Genomic DNA, 26,585 nt, shown 5'->3' on the forward strand with positions numbered 1-26,585 from the left:
CAAATAAGCAACGCGAAAGTTTAAAATTACTTAATTGATGTAGGTAATATAGATTAAAGCTTACCTCGATAAATGGAAAAATAAAAATGTTTTTTCAAGTAGGTACCTACCTAGTTCCTGAAATTAGCGCGTTCAACCAAACAGACACAAACTCTTCAGCATTATACTATTAGTAGATAAATAAGTCTAATCGGACAGCTGTAAGAAATTTCCAGCAATTTCCCAATCCAAATGCCTAATACCCCAACATACCAATCTCAACGTTAAAATTACACGCCACGACAAAGTTAAAACCATATTCCTGTACATTCAAAAATAAACATTGCTACCGAAGAAAAACAGACAAAACGCATTATGCCACCCTTGTACGAAAGTGACAGCAACATAAAAAATTCAGCACTGCGCGCGAGAGAGACAGTACCAGCGAGCGAGACGGCCATACTCATTTGGCAAGTGTCAGAGACAAAACTCCATTATTTATGGTTTGTCAGCGTTGTTCGTTTGTTTTACTTTTGGCTTTTTCTTTTACAAACATTATTAGGAGAAACAAATGAACGTGTTAAATTGTAACAAGAAGTGTGATTATTGTGAAGTGCGGAAATAGATGTCAAAGTTTCGTAAGACGTTTGACAGTAAAATTATAAGCAGAGAGGAATCTTCCTGAGTTTAGCTATTAGCCAATCGTTCTTCCGTTCGTGCGTTTCAGCCAAATGACGTCCACTGCTGGACAAAGGCCTCCCCCATGGATTTTAACAACGACCGGTCCTGCGTTGCCTATAGTAGGCAGTAGGCTTTTAAAAAAGCCCTTTCCCTGTATTACTTTAATCCTACCACTGCTTCGGAACAATAAATGGGCCAGTGCTGAGAAGAGGCAGCGCGAGACTCAAGGTGTCAAAAATTCTACCAGCATTTTCGTCCACAAAATTAAATAAACCGCCAATCTTAACCGCGTAATCCCGCAGTGCATTACCATCCCTCGGGACGTCACTGATCCCGGGAATCAGCCTGGGAATCAATAAAGGACAGATGACGCGCGATCTGCTGTAATCCCGGCACATTACTCAACCGCCCTGGTTCTGTCCGAAGGTATTTTTAAAAAATAACAGAAATCTATGGGAACTGGCTTTTGTCCAGGCTTCATTCGCGTGAGATCTGGTTTGTCAAACATTATTATAGTTAAATAATAGCCAGTATATTTCACCACAATCCGTTCTGTAGTTTTTTAGTGAAAGAGTAACAAAAATACATCCATCCTCACAAACTTCACATTATTTTAATAATATTAGTAGTAGGATAGGATTTTCCCATGGTCACTCCAAACTTGAGGACGACTTTTACTGGTATCTTCGACGTTCATTATACTTTGCAGAAGCTTCTATGATAAGAAAATCTAGAAAATTGCTCAGAAAGACAATTTTAAATAACTTAACGACCATTTTAATTTAATTTAGTAAACATTTAATTAGTAAGACAGGACCTGTTCAAAAACGATTTCCTACGTGTGTGAAAAGATGCTAAGATGCGCGCCGTGATATACTCTTATCGACGTCAAAATGTACGGGCAAAATCGATAAAATAACGTGATAACTGCTTATCGCGACGCGCATACTAGGCCTTCTACATCTTTCTTTACTTGCTACAAAAACGCACGACTTCTTATTGCTCTCGACCTAAACTACGAAAACGGCTCAAGGATGAAATTTTGACGGTTGATTTCGTAAACAGGCTTCATATTTTTAGAAAAAGAAATCAGAATCAGAAAAATACTCGTTATTATTTCGTTATTTCTCCCATTGTTCATACATTTGGCCCATCTCGACATTTCTTGCAATATAGCGTCTATTTCAATAACATAAGGTTCCATAATTGTATATGCGTCCATTTTCCGAGGCGGGTGTAACGTGCGCGTGAGTGGATAGTTAGCGCTGTTTGCCCGTCGTGTCGCTAGCGGGATAGAACGTGCAACTGTGGTACTGTGGTGCAAGGCATGAGAATACAACTAAGCATAAGCTAAACTGATGAAATAATACATCAGAAGATTGATCAGAAACTTTGGTTTTATCAAAAAGTTAAAGAAAACGTGACAGACAAAATAGAGCTATGAACAAGGATATAAGCTTTAAGCACTTCTGTTGATTCTGTTTCAACGATTTTTTAAGCTCATGTGCTAAACGTCTAATTATATCACTAGATAAAATTTCGTCAAGGCATAGTTTAGCAAATAAACCAAAAAAAACTTAGCAGGTATTTTTTGCGCTTATTTTACTAATTGCAAAAGAATAGGGACTCTCTTTAACATATTCCCGCTCTCCCATAACCTTGGTGTCTATAAGACTTACGCAGTATCTTTTATAGTTATCATAGTGGCGGTATTCATCATAGTAAAATAACCATCAAGTACAAAAATTAATGTTTTCAAACACAGGCTCAGGGCCAAAATAAACTTGTAACTTTTAAAATTAAAACAATATAAAGAAGTTCTAGTTTTCTAAAATTGGAAAGGCCACTTGTTTCTGGTACCACAAGAAGTATTTTAAAAACGGAACAATATTAAACAGTCATTTGTTTTTGACAGCATTCTCAATTCAAAACTCTATCCATCCGGCGCCGCTCATACGTCAGTTCACTCTAGTGCATGCAGGTTCTTCACACTCCCGCTCTTGTAATCTTTTAAAAAGACTTAATATTAGACATTCATTTGTTTTGACAGCATTCTCAATACAAACTCTACACCATCCATCATCGCGGCATCGTTCTTACGTCAGTCTACTCTAGTGCATGGAGGTTTGCTCTCTCTCGCTCTTCTAGGCTATATTATATTAGACATTATAGGTCCTTCTCACCCAAGCATTTGATTCACTATATGGATAGGATCTTTGCGGATGAGGGTGGATAAAGGTATAGAACTATAGTAAGGTGAAGCACAAAATATCCCAATGGGTCGACGTGCACTGCGCCCATGCGCGGCCCTAAATAAGATAGATAAGATAATATTAGACATTCATTTGTTTTTGACAGCATTCTCAATACAAAACCCCCTAGACAAAACGCACTTTTTGATCGAATCGAAAACGAATCCGTCAAAACTCCATACAAAAAAGGGGCTTTTCGACCACTTTTCGACTGGTTTGCGATTATAATTTGCACTTTGTCTAGACCCACAGGTTCTTCACACTCCCGCTCTTGTAATCTTTTAAAAAGACTTAATAAATAATAATAATAATAATATTAGACATTCATTTGTTTTGACAGCATTCTCAATACAAACTCTATATACCATCCATCACCGCGGCATCGTTCTTACGTCAGTCTACTCTAGTGCATGGAGGTTTTTCACTCTCCCGCTCTTCTAGGCTTCTAATCTAAAGTTTTACCTAATATTAGATATTCATTTGTTTCTGACAGCATTCTCAATAAAAACTACATTATCCGCTGCCGCTCATACGTCAGTACGCGCAAAGAGGCGCTAACTGGTAGACCAAACAGCGTAGATCACGGTAGTGCACGATAACTGCTACCTCATAGCTCGCGAGGGTGTCACGATGGTAGCCGATAAAGTTTGATTCATTTTAATAAATGCCTATAGGACAGGGGTGGCCAAACTTTTGACCTGTGAGGTCTACTTATGCTCGAAAATATTTCTTGCGGTCAACTGCAAGGCACAGTTTAGAAGAGTAAAATAAAACATTTTTCATTTTCAATCATTCTGTTCAGTTTATTTAACTTTCGCGGGCTACCAAAATCGTCTTCGCGGTCCACTGGTAGACTGGTCGACCTCTTGGCCATCACTGTTATAGGATATAAGAAAAGGTAGAAACCCATGTGTCAACACGACGGAATATCAGTAAACTAACTTTGCACACGACTTCGTACGCGTGAATATGATGTCTATGTTACGGTTAATGTGATAAATTGAAAATTATGAATATGAACCGGTTATTATGAATAATTACCGACACTCGCGGTAAAAGTGATAAATTAATAACATTTAACAGTGATTATTTAATCATTCAACCTTAGTACTAACAAATATCATAAAAGAAAACAACATCTTGTGTACCTGCTCTTGTACAGCCAAAATTTTTGAACGTTTTGATATCGTATATTAATATAATTTGGCATAATGAGTTTGGAATGTTTCTTGAATAATATTACTTTTCCATGATGCCCATAACATAATGTTTTGATTAAAAGTGAAAAATAGGTTAAGGTGCGGCGGGGGTGGCCCTTGGGCCACCCCTAAGCCGCCTATTTAGTTTTATACACACATAAATGATCTCATATTAATCACATTTACCAAATCATGCGGTAATTATTCATAATAACCGGCGATTATTCATAATTTTCACATTTATCACTTTGACCGTAACATCTATAACCTTTTCAACAGAAAAACAGTATTTTCTTATTGTTGTAAGAGATTCTTTTTAGAGACTTTCAGTGCGCGTAAAAGGGTATGAATAAAAAGTACGTTTCTATCTGAAATGTTCATCAAGTTCCGATTAATTGCAAAGTGCAGTTCTCTTTGTTATAAATGAAATAAAATACAACGAGATGAATATTTTGATCGTTATGGAAATACTTGGGGGAGGCCTTTGTCCAGCAGTGGACGTCATATGGCTGAAACGAACGAACGAACGAACTAATATCTAGAATTGAAATCCAGATAGTGATTTCCAACAAACAGCCAGTCCGGAGAGGATTCAATTTAATAAATTCAACAATTAATTATAATAATTACCTAGTAAGTTATAGAGTCAGTCACCTGTTTATAAAATGAAGATGGGTCGCTTGCCTCTCTAACTGACGTAACTGACATTAAGCAAAATTTTCAGGGTCGCTAGACACATCGATTTATCTTGTAAAATTGATTAAGATGGTGTAGATAACTCAGTTTCGAAAAAAATGACAGATAGTACATCAGTTAGAGAGGCAAGCAACGAATTATGAAAACTTTATGGCGTCAGTTTTTAGTGACAAAAATTATCCAATTCAATATTTCTCCGTATATAAAACGTTCAACTGCTAGTACCTACCTACCTAAACATAGTACATGTACAAATATACAACGATAGCGGCACAACACTGCGGAATCGCTCGATACATACACGCGCAAGCGTAAACGCCCCCCGGCGGCGGCTAGTGATGCACCCATTGCAGGTTTATCGATATCGAATGATACGATTTCAAAAAGTTGTATCTGAGTTCGTGACTGGGCGAGTGATACATGATTTTGCAATTATGTAGTGTAAGAGTTGACTTAGGGACTACACATTAAACAGAGAACGGACAGCAATGTTCTCTGATAAAAAATAATCTTTTAAACTGCGATCTCCAACCCGCCTGCCAAGCGTGAAGTTTATCGCAAAACCCTCCACTAAAGTGGAGGAGGCTCATAGTCCATAAGTGGACTCTAATCTAATGGGCTGATGATTATGATGATGTAGTAGTGCTTTAAAAGCGATGCATAAAGAAAATCAGCAATTTAAATGTAAGCAGTGCATTAATCTTATATTATGCCTACCACCAATCGGGGGTAAACATTTTTAAAACGTTCTTAGATGAAATAAGAAAAGTTCTTTGAATGATTTAATTTACCATCACTACACTTCGCAAATTAATACGAGATAGATTTATTTAGATTGAGCTATATCTACTCACTTAGCAGGTATTAATCTGTTTATAAGTGACAATAAAGTACTAATCTGTTAAAACATTACAAAATCCTATTTTTTGACAACGATTACAGAAGTAGAGACGTAAGTGAAATATCCCTTTTTACAAATCTTTCAAACCTCTTAGGCTGGTTTTAGAATCACGCTGACGCACGCTGACCGTCAGCGCTGACAACCGAAATGTATGATGCGTCAACGCCGAGCGATCAGCGTCACTCAGGAACGTTCCCTTCAATTACATGCATTTTGATTTGTCAGCGTCGACGATCAGAGAGCGGTCAGCGCGATTCTAAAACCAGCCTTAAAGCTGAATTTTTACGTCCAAAAGACCTTTCTTCACTTCATTTCAATTCCTTAACATGTTCGACATTGCAAAACTTTTAATATTTAATTTTATCGATAACCGCCTCCCTTATCGATGAAAATCGCATTAAACTCCCGTTGCTTTGATCGCCCCGCCCGCCCTTCGCGTTGCCGCTTCCGCCCAAAGTGTGTTGTATATTATATTATACATTGGAATGTTGCCTACTTATATTAATCGTTTGTTATTAATGGAAAGCATTGTGTGGATAAAAATGGTTTAGAATGCTTTCGGTATTTAATGCAGTTGGATCAATAAGACTTTTTGTTACACTTGTACACATTTTTATACAAGAGAAAATGGACACCGGAAATAGGATCTACTTTTTAAAATAAAAATATCTCAATTTCAGTTCGGAGGTAAAAAAATATGTAGGTAAGTAAGTACGAGTATACTTAGTATTTGTATTGATTTCTACAATTGTTCGATTACCAATTTTGTATTTAGTCATTCATTAGTGTAACTTAGGGATTCGACCAAACAAGAGTAAATATTAATCGTCAGTTTTGACATATTTCCTATACTGAAACTGTCAATGTGCCAGTTATACCAGGAGTTATTCTCGGATAAACGTTTGGTCGAATTGGGCCTTAGTACTTGTTCGTACTTAGTTAAATGTTTAGTTAGCACTTTTAGGAACTACACAGTTACTAAGCCCCGATATTTTTGCATGTTGCATTGATATATTGCATGTTGCATGGATATTTTGTATGTTCCTTTTTGCATATTACATAAAAACAACTGATAAAGTCTCTACCACAGCACTGCTGTCACTTATTTATGTATGAAAACTGTATCATTTAATAAGTTAATATTAAAATTTCTCCACCTCAAGAAAGCTCAGCTCGCTCAGCTTATTAAGCTTAAAGTTGCTCTGCGGTAATCCTCGGTATTGTGAGTCCCTCAAATTGAAATGATACGTCTGTAAAAGCTGTCTCGCTTAAATTAATGTTTCCCCTTTGAATTACTTTGTTTCCGAATAATTATTTGTTTGCGAACAAAATGAAAATGGAAATTTACTGATTTACTTTGATATTGCATTTGGTTAATATTGGATAATGAATAATTGTAATTTAATTAGTTTTGTTATTTGGTTTAGGATACAATAGTTTGATCTAGGAATCAAACTGTTTTGATAATTCATTGTATTGGATCATATAGATCCAAAAATACTAATACAATGAATCTCTCAGTTTTTACGAAATAACTACTGAATCAATTTTTATTAATTTTGGCTCTACACCAAATATTTCCTCTACTTAAAGATTAATATTCAAACAAAATGTACCCTATTCCTTCTGCTAGTTCACATTTGATTATACTTAAATTGATAAAAATTGATCAAGCGATTTAGGTGAAAAAGTAACAGACAATTCGTTAACTTGTCCTATGTTAACTTTGTTTTGGCTCCTGTTTCATTCTTTCATGTAATGTTAAACAAATTAGGAACTAAGGACTTGTTTCCACGGCAATTCAGTATTGCGGGTACCTGAATTAGTTTTACGGGATCCAGTAATGCAGAATCCAGCAAAACTGGACTGTCGTGTGAACACACTTGGTGTGTCTGAAATTCAAATTAAAAATTCAGTTTTTTGCTACAAACGGGATGTTCGTGTGAACGTTAATAGACTAACGTTCATCCCGTAAAAGTAAAATGGGATCAGCTAAAAACTGTTCCTGCTAAAAACAGGATGTCTACGTGGGAACAAGCCCTAACTCCCATCATTCCTTTTTACCCGACTGCGCGACGCAAAGGAGTGGTAATGTTTTTGAGTTTGCTCACAAACTCACATGCGCGAGCGATGCACATGTAAAAATTTTCTTTGCTTTTCTATTCCCGCGATATTTCCAGCTATTGTCATGTAAAGTGGAGTCAAAAAGCGAATCACAGCAGATGCGTCGTCAGACCAGGTTCCCCCGAGGATTTTAATTCAGTTCACATGTCCCCGTCACTCCCTTAGACAGTTAATGCACTCATTGTTAGGGTGGAAGTGATGGTGTTCTTTCGCCATTGTGTTTTGCAACTGACTTGCAAAAATAAACAAAAATGAGATACCTAGTTGTTAATAGAATAAATGACGGTCGCGTGGCTTGGTAGTCGTGATCTTTAAATATTAATTGATTGTGTAATTTTGCTTCTATGGCTTTTATATCAAGAACGAAGAAGCTCTTGGCCTGCATCTCACCTGATGGAAAGTTATAATCAGACCGAAGGTGGAAGCAAGCTTCACCCGGAATCCTTAACCACAGAGGAACTGGCTATTTTACCTCAAACTGGCGGAACACAACAAATACAAATACAAATATTTTATTTATGCAAACACACCGTTTACGCATACACCTTCAAATACAATTGGTAACAATTAAATCGGTAAACATTATATTGCTTTGTCTGCGGGTCCCACACTAGGTTAACAATGCTGTTAACATTGTTCTTATGGCGACAGATTTAGGTAAAATGGTGGTAGCTAGCTTCATAAACATAATCAGTCAATCTGTGTCCCCGGGAAAACCACGATAAAAAATATCGTACTATGTCTTTACCTGGGTCTCTAACTATGTCTATTAAATTTAATCTAGATCCCTTAAATGATATAAGCTTGAAAAAGGTAATAGAAAGACAGAGTCCTTTTCGTAATAGCTAGAAAATAAAATTAGCATTTCTTTAGCGTACAAAAAGTAGCCAACAGTTTAACTTTAAACATCTTTTTACTAACACCAAAACCCATCGCTTTAAAAATCGCATCACACCATAAGCACCTCATAAACACTTTTCTCAATAAAAGATAATGTTGCCAGGGCAAAAACACGCGGGGTTACCCTACACCCATATTATAGGGATTTGCCGTGATTTACCATTATTTGCGGCCATTTGCAATAAAATTGTGCCTGTGGATTGTCAGTTAATTTCGCTGGTATCTAACACTGGGGGAGTTAATAAAGTTGGGGTCATTTGGTAGCCAGTTCGATTCCCAGGTGAGTGTGGTGTGATTAGTTAATGTCAAAACCTAGACTAGATTGGGAAACGATAGGGGATGATAATTAAATAGAAAGAAAAGTAAATAAAAATATGTAGAGACACTGCAAAGTTTCAAGAAACTTATTTGAGAACAGAAAAATTTAGATTTCTTCTGTTGTGCTGCTTGACACATTATTTAGGAAATAGAAGATTCATTTTACATTCATTTAAAAAAAATATTTGTTTCTTTCGGCATTTTACATAAAAAGTATTCTCACAGCCGTCTAATATTTGGCAAAGTATATTTTAAAACACTAAAATTCATCAAATTGGTTCAGGAGTTTAGGTGTTTAGAGTTAATACTTTCGCATATAAATTAGTTCTTGCTGCAAGAATTGCTACATTCTTTTAATCTCCAAAGCTCGCACCCCAACTAACAAGTAATAACCGGTTAATTCCGCCCCCGGTCTCACGCAGGGCGGGCGGATGCTAGCGTTGGGCGGATTAGGACCTCAATTAGATGTTCCGATCAATAGGTAGAGATGCACGAATTGGGAAGTTTATTAAAATGGAAAGGATGTGTTTTTCTTTAGTCAATTTAAAATTACTCATCATCATCATCATCATCATTTCAGCCATAGGACGTCCACTGCTGAACATAGGCCTCCCCATTGGGGAGGCCTCCCCAGAGCATTGGCTTTCCATGTTGATCGCAGCGTGGGACGTCCACCCACAAGGTGGACTGATGACATCATAAAAGTAGCAGGGAAGCGATGGACGCAGGCCGCTACCAATCGATCAACATAAAATTACTCAAGTGAGATTTTTGATTTTTAAAATTACTTGCTTATAAAATTTTTCTTTACATCTTTTTTTGAATTCGACTCATGTCTTTCTGTGATATAGGAGTAATAGGGTTTTTCTCAAGTTAAAATCAAAATATCAACCGAAAATACTTAAATATAGAGCACAAAGGACTGAAAAATATGAGAATTTTCATGATAATTTATGAAATAGTGAGATTAAAATATACTAGTAAAAAATAATTTCGATACTTCTTTTTTGTGGACTTTTTCTGCATATTTAGAGTCAGTTGTATTTTTTATGGGTGTAAAACAACTTTTAAGTGCTAGCAATAGTGGCAATCTACATTTAAACAGAAAGACAAATTAGAAGATATTGGACTTTATCGACGAATTTAACTAAATCAATATACATTAAACTAATAAAATAGGCGCCCTTTAATAGTGATTGCTGTAATCCGATTTGTTAATATCGATACAGTTTCACACCTGCCGATCGATAACTGGGTTGGCCGCCAGGTGATGTTCAAACTTCAATCATAATATCATTACTACAGGCTTACACAGTGGGGTCTCTACCAACACAATCCTAATACTTTATCAGCACCTAAGAACTTTCTCTGCTCAGTTTTTGGTTGAGATTTCTATGGGACTCAAATTAAGTATGTGTGAAATCATATGCTAGTATTCAATAATTTAGTTTTTCAGTATAGTTTGGACATAGCTAGCAGTGGCGTAGCGTGTCTTTTCGCCGCCCGGGGCCGTCCGGAAATCCGCCGCCCTTTATTTTAATAATAAATATTTTAAAGTTTAAATATTATATTGAATGGACTTCAGGTACACTATTCACCTTATTTGTTGAAAGTCAAAATAAACTACCACGCACTGCTTCAGAAGGAAAATACATTAAAGAGAAGCAATTGCTTGAAACCCACAGGAAGTTTGATTTTCTTAAATAGCTCAGCTTTATTATAGTTAGGGAGGCGAGGTAGCTAAATGGCGTAATTCAACGGCGCCGTCGAGACCTATCAAAATCGAAAGAAAATAATTTCGAAAATTGCGAAAAAAAAATTGAATGAGCTTTTCGCTCGTATGGCAAAAACCATTTTAGCGGTGGGTTTGGCGTGTACGGTTTTTCAAAAATGTTATAAAAACAGTTACTTGGGCATTCTCGAGCGCGTCAGATATTCATACTACGTAGGTATGCCCCGAGTGCCTCTGATAACAACGGTATACTAATCTGCCGGTTTGCGTGGTGGGGGTAGGCATATAAAGTAGTCAAAAATGAAAAAAAAATATTTACTCGAGCGCGTCAGATTTTCGGAAGGGGTGTTAAGTAGGCCCCAAGGAAGCTCCCTTTAAAAAAACTGACGATTTCGGCGTGATGACAATAAGTTACGATGAATTTATGAAAATGCAAAAAAAAAAGTTTTTTTGAAATACTCGAGCGCGTCAGATTTTCATACGGGAGGTTTATCTCGGTATCCTGAAAGCATATTTTTTTAATCTGACAAAAATGTTGGTTGGTACTCTTAATCTGACCGAAAAAGGTTTTTGGTTTCTTTTTTTTCCTTTCTTTCTCCTTGATAAAATGGGGAATTTAAGAATGCCAATAAAGCGATAGATACAACCAACGTAAATGTTTATTTAAACTTTTTTTTCGTAAAATGTATCGTTCGCGACTTATATGCCGTAACGCGTTCTTAGGAAGACGAAATGGCTTCTCCACACTTCCGGTCATGCGGAAACCGGCAGATTTGGTATTTTTAGTAAGTTTTAGATTATATTCTTCAAAATAAAAAATAAAAAAATCGCGCTCGAGCATGCCGGATTAACATTTTTTTTTTACAAGTTCGCGACCCTATAACTCGGCGGCATAAAGGACTTATCGTCAGATTAGTTAAATTTAGTCTTTAAACACTAAAATCAACCCCCAATATCTTAATCTGACGCGCTCGAGTATTTCAGACTATCCATTTTTTTTTACTAATCTGATCGTCTATCCTAGGCGCGCGTCACTACATATAGAGCTAAATACTTTACAAGGTTGTTCTATTAGGTCTAAGGTATCTCTCATATCTTAAACTGCCACGCTCGAGTATTGCCGAAAATTCCCCTATTCGCCTCCCTAACTATTATGTAACACTAGGTGTATAACAATAAACAATAATAACAAGTATTAAAGTATTTATTTGTCAATTGAGAGTAAATATTATCTTAAATTATATATAGTGCTCATTAAACTTAGAAGGAATAATATATGTGCTTAATATTATTATTAAGGGTTGTACCCTAGCTAACCAGTGCCACCATATTTTTTTTGATTACTTTTGTTATAGACCGAAATTAAAAAAGTGGTTTGAAAAATGTATAATATGTATCGAAGCTATTTTTTAAAATAATTTGTTTGAATTCATTACATATTTGCAGCAAGTTACAGATTTAATTACTGCTAAAAGTTACCATTTTAGCTAGCTAATTTTGAATTTCGAATTTGCAGAATATAATAAATACACGGTTTTAAAAGTAGCTTAGATATGGCTTTAACTATTTACAAACCACTTTTTTATTTCGGTTTGTAACAAGAGAAATCACGAAGGATTATCTGTGGCGCAAGTTTTAGAGGGGTAAGTAAGCTCCTTAAATATTTTTGTTACTATTATTTAAAAAAAAGATTAAAAATGTATACTTCGTGCTTTTTTCAAAGCAAAATCTTTTACACAATCGTCGATATCAAATTGTATCTCATTTTCAATTGCCAGTATAGCTAGATTTGTTAGTCTCAACGTAGACATAGTCGACCTTTTTTTTTCTTGTTCATGCAATGTTTTTTTTCTTATCCGCCGCCCCCTTTCATATGCCGCCCGGGGCCATGGCCCCCCCTGCCCCCCCCCCCCCCCCCCCAAGCTACGCCACTGATAGCTAGATAAAGTCAGCTTTATTGCTATATTGAAAGTTATTTCAAATGCTTATTAATTAACACCAAGATTACGACCTCTATTTTTGTAAACATTAAAAATAAAATAAATAAATAAATATCCTTGGACGTTTTACACTGCGCTTCTAGTCCTAAACTTAAGCAAAGCTTACTCTATGGGTAAGCAACAATATTGAATATTAAATACAGTTATGTTAGTAGGTATTATAAAAGAAACGAAGAAGTTTTATAGATTTACAAAATATTGACTAATTCGACAAACTGTTCTAATTTACAAACTGTTCATTTAATGAAGTTTTATTCAAACACAACTAAAGTTTTTTGATACGCTACAAGCTAGAGGGTCTTCTTGTATTCATATACATTGTGCCCCAATATTCATACGCGTAGGGCCATGAATACATTGTAGTTAACCATCATTGTGCTGACGTCATCCCCCCAGCAGATTTAAAAGCAATTGCTTGTCGGGAGAGTCAAGGTCTTTATGCTAATGAAACAGTTTTGATGTTTATTATATTTCAATATAGCATGATCATTATTTATCCCTTTAAACTGGCTGTAAAAATATAGATTATTTGAACTGAGAAAATGCAATATCTAATTGATTTATTTTATTTATCACATTCGATTGCTTTGTCTAATGAGTACACCTACCTGAAGAAACCCCAGAAGTCTAGAATTCGAATTTTGAAACACAAAAGTCTTTTAAATGATCGTCCCCAATTTACATTTCCTTAGAACATCGCAAACTTGAATCAACCCGAATGTCTTAAAATAATTTTATTATAAGAGCTTTAAGGCCATTTCATTCAAAGTCATCGGTCCGATTTAGCCATGTCAGAAGCCAATAGCGGCCTTTGAAGCCTGACAGCAGACGTTAAACGAGAAAAACTAGCAGGACTCACATTCAGTGGACCGATGATCTGGAAAAGTCGCAGGAAGCACCTGCGGGCAGCGCAGAACCGGTTTTTGTGAAATCCGTGGGCGAGGGGCCTTTGTATAGCAGTGCACCGAATTCAGTTTAAACAATTTTAACAAATCAAATCGGTCACCCATCCAAAACCTGACCACGCCCAGCGCAGCTTAACTTTCCCAATCGATATCAAACCACACAAACCAATACGCCACGAGAAACAACAGCTACAGCGCTGAATTTAGTAATCGCTACCAACATGACCACCGGCCTTACGCCCTAAGTTATTGGGCTAATAAATCTTAATACTACCCCCGCGGTCGGCATGCTAATACCATGTCGCCACATACAGGGTGTCGGTAATTTATTTCAGATACGCTTTAGGAAAGTTTGTAGACTGTGAGCTTTGTCTCGATGTTTTATAAAAGAAGGGCTTTGGAGAATAATTTAGTAAGATAAACTAAGAATTTTCCAGATACTTAAAAATTAATCTTTTGCAGTCAAAAGATAACTTGAATAAATAAATAAAATGGAAATTAAGAAATAAGTTAAATTGAGAGCCTTTTCCTTTTTTTAAGTCTTTGAGATTTTGTTAAAAAATACTTATTTAAGTTAAAAAAAAGTTTTCGTTGTGGATAAAAAAAAAATTAGAATTTAGCACTGTAACATAAAAAAAACATTTTCTCAAGTTAAAAACCTGGTTGTGAACATTGTTATTCGTGGAACCGACAATATTTTTAAACCAGCCTAAAACGTATGGACGTTCCGTGTCGCAAACGAACAAAAAAACCGGCTATTCTTTTCAACCGTTTAAAAATGCATCTACACAAGCTCGGAAAAACCGGAAAAAATAGACCTGACACCGGCAAACAACCAAATAAGCGTCCATTAAACAATTAGTCTATTCGAACTTAAATTTCGAATTATTGATGACAGAAAAAGACTTCTGGTGTAACGTCCATCCTAATTTTTACCGGTTTATTTTTATCGATACCGATGTCGCGTCGCATCACTAGTGATACGTCTTTTTAATAATGAACAGATTTTGTGAACTAACTACGAATCATGGTATGGGGTTGGCAACAGTTTATTTATTTTTATACGGTGAAATAAACCGGATTTGCAAGGCTGTTAATTTTAAATGACTCTTTATGGGGTGGGGGATGTAGTTTTCATATTTATAGTGTTATCAGATTTAATGGGTTTGCTTGAGAATGTGTTGATGATGAATAATTTTATGTACGGTTTTTATGGGTTTCTTAGAAATATGCACCTATATCCAGTTAAATACGTGATTGATAAACTGCAGTATCTTCTAGTAGACAGGGTAAGTAAAATAAATTAATAGATTAAAATACTAAAAACACGCTTTTAATTACTGCACTAAAACGCCAAAAATAAACAAAAATAATTTAGAGCTCCTTGCCACTGACATTCGGTTTTTGTAAGAACGGTTTTTTTTTTCGTTTTTTTTTTCAAACACATTTTTGTATTCACACGACAGTCCAGTTTTGCAAAATTCTGCATTACTGCGAAAACTGGATTGCCGTGGGAAAGGGCCTTTTTAAGCCCTATCTTCTAACAAAATCGTTTAAAACGTCACTACACACCAATTTAATGAAGCCACAAACTTTGGCCTATACAAAATTAACAGGCACAAATTCGTCGAATCAAACTGAGCAGGGACCGAGTTGAGTTTCATTAGAACTTGATTAAACTATTCGTAGGTCCTTTGACTAACTTGTGTCTGCGGCTTTGCCTACTTCGATTTTAGTTGTGACGTCATCACACTCCTCACAATTTTATTAAAATACTAGCGGCCGCCCGCGACTTCATACGCGTGGATCCCGTTTTACCCTCTTAGGGGTGGAGTTTCGTAAAATCCTTTCTTAGCGGATGCCTACGTCATAACATCTACCTGCATGCCAAAATTCAGCCCGATCCGTCCAGTGGTTTGGGCTGTGCGTTGATATATCACTATGTCAGTCAGTCAGTCACCTTTGAGTTATTAGATAGATAGACTATGTATTTCAGTCTGTGACGTCATATTACATTGTTATGATGTTACCCACCCACTCTTTCCGTCAATGCCGTAAAATGCGACTAAAAGCTTTTTCGGAGACATCTCGTTTCTTGCAGGATACCGTTTAATAGTATACGGGTCTTAATATTAACGTTCACAGGAACATCCCGTTTGCAGTATTCCTCAAAAAACCGATCCGATAGAATTTAACATTTTATACTTCTTTGTTCCACAAAATTTTGAATACAAGCGTTTGAATCATTGAAACTGTTATCCTTTACATTTGACCTTAAATGAGTAAACCTTTTGTAAGGTTATTGATTCGCGTTTCATGTCGACATAAATGATGCATGAGTGTACTTCAAACAAAAACATTTTTTGTCTTCAATTAGAACAATCTTCTTTCTGAATCTTTGTTCAATTTTATATTGAGTAATTTTTTCTATGTATAATAAGTATGTATTTACAAAAAAAAAGTATTTAAGTATGTTTATATCCGTTGTCTAGTACCCATAGTACAAGCTTTGCTTAGTTTGGGACTAGAAGCGCAGTGTAAAATGTCCAAGGATATTTATTTATTTATTTCATTTGCTCCGTACAAAAAACCTACACCCCCTATTTCACCTCCTTTAACATATGATTATAGTGTCCTTAAGTATGTCCTTCTTCTTTCATCTCGTCTAAGATATCAAAACCAAGATTCAAAATTGGCTTAGTGGAATGAATAATAAGACCGACAAAATGTTGTTTCTTTGTCAAACGCTTTTTAATAATGTAACAATGCATGTGAAATGATATGTTGTTGGAAAATCTTTAACAATAAATAAATAAATAAAAAGGCACACAAGCTTTACAAGTTTTTTGTTACATTTCTCTCTGCGCCTGTCTTGCGCTTGTATATATTTTAGTCAATTACTTATAGTACGAGAGCCCACGACCAAAATTTTTGTCTCATAGCAATACGGCCAAAACCGCATCAAATCGATAGATACGATTATTCTGAACTCGAAAATACCAATATCAGACATTTTCCACGTAGCGTTTGATCTGACCGAATTTTCAAAATTGTCAAAGAATTTTACCGAACTGCATCATAGCAATATGTCTGATTTGCAGACTGTAGTTGAATGATAGTTCGGAGATACCGGAAACATTATTTTCAGACGTTAGTGGTGTAGCGCAAACCCGTAAAATCACTTAAAAAAATTAAAAATGAGACAAAAAAAATGTCTTATAGCAATACGTCTGAAAATCTTTTTTATTAGTAAATGTTGGTTATTTGATGCGAACAAAACAATTTTCAGATGGAAATGTGAACGCATTAAATTTTGAGACCGTTTTGAAAATGTTAACAAATTTTACCGATCGGTATCATAGCAATATGTCTGAAAATTGTTGGACATGATAAAATAAGTTGTCCACATGTGCAAAAAATTTATATCAGACAAATTAAGTGTAGCACCTTCTCTATCATACAACTTTTTGATACACTTAAAGTGTCTGAAAACAGGTTTTTGGTAATCATGGCAGCAATACGAAAAGTTGAAAAATTTTTTTATCCATATTGCTATGATACAGGTCGGCTTAATTTGTTGACATTTTCAAAAATGCGCTCAGGCTATATGCTACGCGCAAAATGTCTGAAAACAAACTTTTTCGTAATACAATTATAAAATCTATGTACATTTTCACTATCAGACGTATTGCTATAATACCGACTGTCTTTTTTTTTTGACACAGCAGAAATGGCCTCCCACGCAGTTGCTACACTTTCGACCGTTACTACACACCTAGTCGGGTTCAGAATCATACAATCTAACGATTTTATAGGGTTTTTGCCGTATTGCTATGAGACATGGTTTTGGTCGTGGGCTCTCGTACTATTATGCATTCTATTCTGTGCCTACTATTCAAAATGTGATGGCTGATAGAGTTACTGCAGCATGTGTTTAAATGTGAAAGTAACTTTGCCTCATTAACATTAACTAAACAAGTAATTGAAATATTGATCAATTGTGCCTTGGTGAGGGAATGGAGGGCCTTCTACTAGGTGGACCGACGATCTGGTAAAGGTCACGGGAAGAGCCTGGATGCGGGCAGCGCAGGACCGTGCATTGTGGAAAATCTTGGAGGAGGCCTTTGTCCAGCAGTGGACGTCATTTATTGGACGACGGACGAACGAGGGAATTTAGAGGGAATCAATTTTATCAAGTTGGCGATATGAAGACTCATTTTTATAATTGTTTTTGAATGGAGAAAAGACTACAATAATATTGTTTTTGAATAAAAAGCCGCAGAATCCAGTTTAATCCTATAGGCAGTTTATATGGATAGGTATGGTATGGATCCCATAGTAGAGTTGCAAACAAACATTCTTTGCATTAAAGCCTTCAAACAATACAAACACAATCCGATTCCGATCCCATGTTTACCGAAGGCAACGTAATATTTTTATGGCAGCGCTAAAACGCTCGAGCGGGATCTTTTATTCGGCTTTTTATATCCGAGATCTTGGGCGTTCGCCTTTTTGGTAAATATGGGTAATATTGAAGTCAAAACGTTATTTTTGAATGTTTCAAATTATAAAATGTATTATACTAAGGTCACTCTTACAAAACAACGCTTAAAACTCGAATATGTCAGAGATGATGTCCTGCAATTGATTTATATGTTGAAATGCAGACATTAAACCGCAATCTACATGAAATTAAATTTAATTTTGAGCTTCGACCTGTACTTAATAAGCACGTAAGAATGTAATTTATTTAATGAAAATTCATTAAATAAAGTAATCAACAAAGGCAAGTAGATTTAACATTATTTACAAATCATAATATTACCTACTGTCTCATTCGTAAAAAGTCGACCAGTCCATATTAAGTCTCCATTAAAAACTCAAGGCCGATTAAAATTTACACAATGATGATGAGTGGTTATTATACATATGTAGATTCTCGATACTATTAATTTACTAGACTTGTTTCATTCATTTCAGTTTTATATTTTTAAGCAATCGCGTTTTTTTGTATTTATTTATCTACGAGATGAAAACTTCTGAGCTTTTACTGTAGCTTTAAATTCAACGAAACCATTCTGTAATATTTGCCTAGACGTGTCCAGCGGCGTATTTTGTTAATGTACCTATGACGAGGAGCAAATAGTCGTGTATGTCAATACGCGGCCCGTTTAAATATTTAAACTTGAAAGATATATTCCGAAATGATATGTATTTAGTTAGTCTATGACTATCATGATTCAAACAAACATAGTATGTATTTAGGTCAATAAATTACATATTGGCATTATTAGCAATGACGTCACATTACATCTGAAATGACTGAAAATTATTTTCTTTATTTGTTAAAAAATCTTTTATTCTTTTTGCAAATCTTTAACTTATAAGTATCAGTAATTAAATCAATCTTTCCCTAACACTATAATCCGGGCCATTTCAAGGCGAGAGTGAATAAGCACTTACAGGGCAGATACATTTATGTAGGTACCATCCTAAACTGCAGCATCTCACTTCGTTTGCGGTCAAAATTACCTGCCTTGTTCTGCATAAAAAAAATATAGTCATAATCTGATTCTAAACTGTCGATGTATATTATTTCTGCTGTAGTTTTGAATGTAGGCCATGATTTCTAAAATTTATAACGTCATTTTTAAACTTGCAACTATTTTTTAAGATAGCTACATAAGTGTTATTTTAAGTTTGTAATTCAAACTTTCAAACAAAGGTCTTTCGAATCGTATAATGGCCTACAGTAGCACAGCCCGGCCACACATTCGGCCTAAAGTTGGACAAACAAATCTTGTTCCTTTTAGCCTTTTTACCTCGTCCAACTTTACTTCACGCCACACCGCGAGATTCTTCGCGCACGATATTTTTTAAAGCTACTACTTTAAAAACTACTTTTTTCTCAGTCATATTTGCCCCGACTGTATTTGGAATCTAACGAAGTGTTTTACTTTGGTTTTACTAAGAATTCGCATGCTCAAAGCGTTTTGTCGCCGTTTTGCGAAATGCATTTGAAATATCGAAGTATTATTTATTTAATACACCAATAATTTATACAATGTTACTTTAGTTAAGTGACCAAACACTCTAATGAATGTTAAAAAGATCGTGAACATGTTTTATGACAAAATACGGCTTTCTATTTCCGTCTAAAGAAAACATTGATTTCCGAATAACATATTCAACAAGATAAAATCTTTTACATACTTATTATTGAAAAAGCTAAAGACCAAATTATTCACACGACATCTTACTAATCAATCAATATTAATAGCCGATAATAGAGTTTAGATATAAACAAAATGTTAATGACGTTGTATCAACATTAGAAGATCACATCATTAATATTCAACGAAACTTTTCACAGATAATTATGCATATATCATTTGAAAGAGATACATTGTTGTAAAGTCGAATAAGAATTTTAAGATTTAAAAGTGTAATAGATTATTTTTTATTCCAGTTAAAATGTAGTAAACTTAAGTAGACTTAATTTTATACCAAAATCTATTAATATGATCATGATATTTTTCGTACCATCTCACAGTCTTTTATTTTCCCTTAGAAGCGGACATCCCTGTTTTATTAATTCAATCGTTAGATATTACTATTATGTATAAAATTGATGAAGGAACTAGTAGTTGTATTTACTTAGTTTCGAAGAAATATTCGATATTGTGATTTTATAAAAAAAAACAGTTTAGAAGCATATTTTCTAAAAAAATTACATTAAGGCAGAATTTTGTAAATAAATTTACCTATCACTATAACGTCTACCTTTATGCAGAAATAAATGGTTATTGCTGCAGTAATTTAGGAATTATTTAATAATTTATGATTTTCAGAAAACATTTTTTTCTCCGTTACACTAGAAAATTGGCAGCTATATTTACTTTACATTGATGCATGATATAATTATCTATAATACCTGAAAATATTACTTGCCTATCCCGTGGAAGTTCGATGATACGACTAGAAAAATTTGTCAAAAGTAATATTGACTAAGGCCATCGGTCAAAACCACTATAAACTGAAATTTGCAGTCAAAAGTGGTTTTGATCGATTATGAGTTTTGACTGCAACATATATATATCGATGTTTCGAAAACGACAGGATTTCCAATAAGCCGCTAGAGGGCCAACTCTATAATTATCAAACTCGACCAGACAAATTAATAATGGTAAAAGCAATGAATTTCAATAGTTATCTAACAAAGGCATTAAAACCGTATTGTTACGGACGGCATTTAAAAAACTAAAAAATATTCAGATGACAACCCTATTTACATATAAATTTTCTAAACTCATAGAAATTAAAATATCTTCGAACTTCCACGGGATAGGCAAGTAATATTTTCAGGTATTATAGATAATTATACCATGCATCAATATAAAGTAAATATAGCTGCCAATTTTCTAGGACAACGGAGAAAAAAACGTTTTCTGAAAATCATAAATTATTAAATAATTCCTAAATTACTGCAGCAATAACCATTTATTTTTGCATAAAGGTAGACGTTATAGTGATAGGTAAATTTATTTACAAAATTCTGACTTAATGTAATTTTTTTAGAAAATATGCTTCTAAAACTGTTTTTTTTATAAAATCACAAAATCGAATATTTCTTCGAAACTAAACAAATACAACTACTAGTTACTTCATCAATTTTATACATAATAGTAATATCTAACGATTGAATTAATAAAACAGGGATGTCCGCTTCTAAGCCAAAATAAAACACTGTGCATCTTGATCTAACAGCATTGAATGTACAAAATACTAAATAATTAGGATGGCTTCTTTCTAATTCTACCATCGTGTGATTACCAGCTTAATATCATGTCTATGAGCCACCAAACAAATTGTATTTCAATTTGCGCGTCTCATCTGGGAATCGAACCTAGTATTCAGGGAGTCTATCTTTCTTCGATGATCTTATAACTACTGCTTTATTCATGAGTCCAATCGATAGAAAAAACAGCTTCCTACACATAAGTAGCGAGTGTTAACGAAATCCAAATATTAGTTTCCACGCGACAAATTAAGACTAATGTCAAACGCAAAGCGACTTTAAGTTGAAACTAAGTCCTAATGCCTAATGCAAGTACGATTTAACTGGAGACTAAGTGCTTGGACAAAGCAGCTATTAGCAGTGCGTACGCGACGAAATTAGACAATTTACGATCTGCCGATCTATTTGCTATACATAATACGTCATAATTTCAACGCAAACATAGATTTGGCGCATGCAGATTTATGTCCTTTCGTAAAACAATGATTATTGTGATTGTAAATTTCTTTTCTGTTCAATAGTAGATATACCTGATGCGAGTCATAATCATTTATGTAACAAGGGATTAATTTATTCAAGTATTAAATTGTGAATGATCGGATCGGAAAAAACATTTAATTATGATGATGATAAAACATCACAATATGTTTGACTCTGCTCAGTTTGTGAATACACAATTAAATCAACATAAGAAAGACAACATAATCAACAGATGATGAATGACGGTTTAATTAATTTTTTCTTCTTTACTAGAGATTAGGATACAGCAGTGTCATATTTATGATCAACTATTTACTGACGCGCAAAAAATGAGGAACTTAATAAATTTCGTCATAAAAAGTGAATGTTCGCGGCATTGAATCGACTAAAGCGTTTGACAACGTCGACCACCCATTCACAGGCTCTTAAACGTCCATAACTCAAACGTAAAAGCGTTTTATATGTGCAACATGAAGGTTGAATCAGGTAGAAGGTCCTGTGAAATGTATCAACACAGTGCAACTTTTGTATGGAACGTGCGAAGAGGGTGTCGCGCAAGGTGATGCGTTCGGGCCACTTTTTTAACACGTACGATTTTTTATAATGTTAATATTATACGACGGATGTAGTGTTACGGTTTTATTGTTTAGGCATTGTTGTGGGTTATTTTGTTCGCATAATTATTTGATTATAACTGTACCATTTGTAACAAAACATGGAGTAGGTGTAGTTTCTTTAAAGTATTTTTTTTTCTAAATGATTGGCAAAAATATTCAGTGCCCCTAGCATTAAAAATACTTCTGACTGTCCATAACATTGTCGTCGTAGTGTGCCTTTGTATGTGTGCCACATGTTTTGCTAAAATGACTGATCAAATTTGTCACACTTACAATCATGACAAGATAGATACGCCTTGATTTATTTTAAAGCTGTTGCGGTTGCATGGGTTTTTACACTTCTTAGTACTATATTTTTTCTCACTGTGATTTGTCAATAGCCTTTCCCTTTGCGCCACCGTTAATGGATTATTTAGTATTTTTTCATTTTTTTCGTGTAACTGGAATATTTTTTCACTTTTTAGTCACTGACCTGTACTCGGCTCTCCGTGAGCCCGATCCTCATTGCGATCTCCTCCCGCATAAAGATATCAGGGTAGTGGGTCTTCGAGAAACATCTCTCTAGCTCGTTCAGTTGTGCTGGTGTGAACCTGGTGAAATAAGTTATTGATAAGCTGATTAATAATAAATTGTTTATCGTAGAATGTATAATTACAATAGCGATCTTAAATGTTTCAATCAAATAACAAAACAAGGACCAATTGTATCCAGGTCCACTGTGCAATGTATCTTTAGTTTCATGCTATGTGTGGGTGGATGCAATTTGGCTTAGTACTTAGAAAAATACTGTGTTGCTAGTTTCGTTAATATAATTATTACATTCTTATTAGATCCGATCGTTCGAAATTAAATATTGTATTTTCTTGCGCGAACTTCTTTTCTACTAGTGGTTCGAAATCAGAAATAGGTTCAAATTGGATTGATAATAGCAATTTTGCCTAAAAAAATATTGTTTTAGATACTTAAATGCTGGTCAAAGTTAATGTACCTTATTCCATAAAAAATACAACTGATTTCATTGAAAGTCAATTCCTGTTCCTTACTTTACAGGAATTCTCGCTTATAGAAAATAGAGGTGAAATCCCCGTTATAATTAAAGTAGAATTCTGTGAATTACCTAGTCCGATGCCTCTTTTGCTTGGTCGGCTTGTCGCTGTCTGACGCCGAGGAGGACATGCTGACCGGCACCGTCGCCATGTGCCCCCCACTGTGCTGTTGGTGGATGCCACCTGCCAAAACAATAAGTACATTATTATGGAAATTAGCATTGGGTCTTAAGATTAGTCTATTAAGGTTTATACGTAGTTATAAGCCTTGTCAAAAGCTTTTTGCTTTCAATTTCAGATTGATTACTTTAAACATGACATTTATACAGTACTAGCTTTTGCCCGCGGCTTCACCCGCGTGAAATTTCGTTAGTCACAGATCGTCATAAATTATAGCCTATATGTTACCTATTCTGGGTTATAAACAATAATACTGTAAAGTTTCATCAAAATCCGTTCAGTAGTTTTTACGTGAAAGAGCAACAAACATCCAGACATCCAAAATTTCACATTTATAATATTAGTAGGACTATACTACCTATAATATAATTTAGTAAATTGATAGTATTTTTAGACAGGCAGGTATTTTTCGCAGGCAATTATTTATTATTCACATTCACTTCAATACATGTTATTATTATGAGCTTTCGAAACGTACCAACCCCATACTATTATACACACACATTTCCGTGGAGTTTGACAAACTCTAAAAATCTAACACATTAAATAGAAAATACTCTATTCGAGGCTAGATTGCAGTGTTCTTTCTGCATCTTTTCAAAAAGTGACTTACAATTTTACTATTTATTAATAGTGTTCCGATCCAGTCACACTGTAACGTGTAACAATGTGCTGTGTGACTCGCTAGGAAAAAAATCATCAAGCCACACTCTGTTACTCTACTGCCAAATCGTATGAGCTTTACGAGCAATCCGAATACTAAACCAAATTAACACTTCCAAAACGATCCTCCATTCCAATAAATCTTACAAAGCTGATCCATTGATGACCGTTCGATGATTCACCACTGGCGTTCCACTCTATTGACAGGGTTTTCACAAGGAGGTATGCTATGCCCATTGTAAATAGTAATATTATTATAATGACGTCAAATACTGGCTACTGTTTTACTCAATCATCGTATGTAATCAATTAAAGCTGTTGACAGTTTGAATAAATTATGCGTTTTTAGATTGTGTTAAACTCATCTCTTGAATACATTAGTGCGACTGTTTTACAGATGTTTACGGATTAAATTAAGGTATTTATAATAAAGTTACACGTATTTTTTTTTAAAGAACACTTAAATCTACTCCTAATAACTTAATTAGTTTCAATTAATACGTGAGACATGTAAGCGCTTTCTAAAAGCCTTAACCAAAGAAAAAAAATGTTTGGAAGATATAAGACTTTATCGGCCGATAGATAGGTCGACTTCTAATTTGAATAAGGAACCGACCGATACCAAATCGGTGTTATGTGCGTACTTTCTGTAATCTGCGGGGACTTTTGTTATTTGGGCGTCCTATAATTGTAGGAGTCAGCCTTTGTTGAGAAGTTCAGACCCCCTCACTCCCTGTCCATACGAACGTGCGTAACAGTTTCTGACCCTCTTATCCCCAGCCCTCACGAGCGTACATACCTTGCAAGTGATCAGCCCGGATTTGTGCACAATATGCAAGGCTTCACTTGATCTCGTGCGACTCGCTGTCTTCAGAACACTCGTCTTTTTGACCTGACCCTTTCATCCCCAGCCCTCACGAGCGTGCGTACCTTGCAAGTGATCAGCCCGGATGTTGTGCGCGATATGCAAGGCTCTGCTTGATCTCGTGCGGATTGCTGTCTTTAGAGCACGAGGCTATGTAACCTGACCCTTTCATCCCCAGCCCTCACAAGCGTGCGTACCTTGCAAGTGATCGGCCCGGATGTTGTGCGCGATATGCAAGCGCGCACCCAGCGCATGGTGCGGGCGGTCGAGGCTCGGCTTGATCTCGTGCGGCTTGCTGTCTTCTGAGCAGGAATCTTTGTGACCTGAGAACAAGAATATAATATGAAGATTCCTCAGATATCCTTGGATGTGTCATTTGGATTTGCCTTGTAAATGAGTAGAGCTTTTGGCTTTTGCCCGCCACTTTTTGCAAGTTGTCTTGAACTAGCGGCCGCCCGCGACTTCGTACGCGTGGATCCCGTTTTACCCCCTTCATCTATCTTACGCGGTTTAGATTTTTTCATACAAATGTTTTTTCCCGCTTACTCCCGTTCCCGTAGGAATTTTGCAATATCCTGTAGTAACTAAGCTTTAAGTTTACTAAGGTACCTGCATGCCAAATTTCAAGCGTCTAACTTAAGCGGTTTAGATTTTTCATACTAAAGGAATTTCGGGAATTCCTTTCTTAGTGCACCTCTACGGTACCTAAGCTACGTCCCTTCCAAATTTCAAGTGCCTACGTTTAGCCGTTTAAGCTGTGCGTTGATATGTCAGTTTCTCCTTTTATATATTTAGATTTCAAATGGTCTCTGTATTGGTTCTAAATCGGTTCAGTAATAAATGCCCAACAGTGCTCCTGCATTGATAGTCCGGTAAGCAAAACCTAGGCCAGAAGACCGTCAAATTGATAAAAACTGGTCAAATTTGGGTCGAACTCATTCACTGAATTTGGTCAAAACATAGGTACTCGTAGATAGATAACGCTGCATCAAAAGCACAAGCGTTGTTCATTTTGTGTGTGACCTGTGTAGAATTTCAGAATAAAAACAATTAATGAACATAAAGTGTATAAGAATGTATTTCGATGAAAATAGCATCAACATAGTTTGCACTTGCTATATTATGTATACTATCTTCTTGTAAATTAAATTCACTTTTCGGCCGTTTGGTGTAGTGGTTCAGAACAGACTACTATTTCGAAAGGCCCCGGGTTCGATTCCCGGCCGGGCAGAAATTGAAATGATGAGTT

General features: G+C 35.4%; 1 protein-coding gene across 1 annotated transcript in view; it reads right to left on the reverse strand.

Moving 5' to 3' along the window:
- Positions 1-26,585, reverse strand: part of LOC135083154 (homeobox protein orthopedia-like) — a 42,290-nt gene that overhangs the window by 10,063 nt on the left and 5,642 nt on the right. The window contains exons 2-3 of the mRNA XM_063977890.1: positions 23,700-23,811; positions 23,055-23,172 (exon numbers count right to left, since the gene is read on the reverse strand). Of these exons, the coding sequence (XP_063833960.1) occupies positions 23,055-23,172; positions 23,700-23,811 (230 nt within the window). The remainder of the gene's footprint in view (positions 1-23,054; positions 23,173-23,699; positions 23,812-26,585) is intronic.

Source organism: Ostrinia nubilalis, chromosome 23, assembly GCF_963855985.1.
Source record: "Ostrinia nubilalis chromosome 23, ilOstNubi1.1, whole genome shotgun sequence".
NCBI classification, from domain to species: Eukaryota; Metazoa; Arthropoda; class Insecta; order Lepidoptera; family Crambidae; genus Ostrinia; species Ostrinia nubilalis.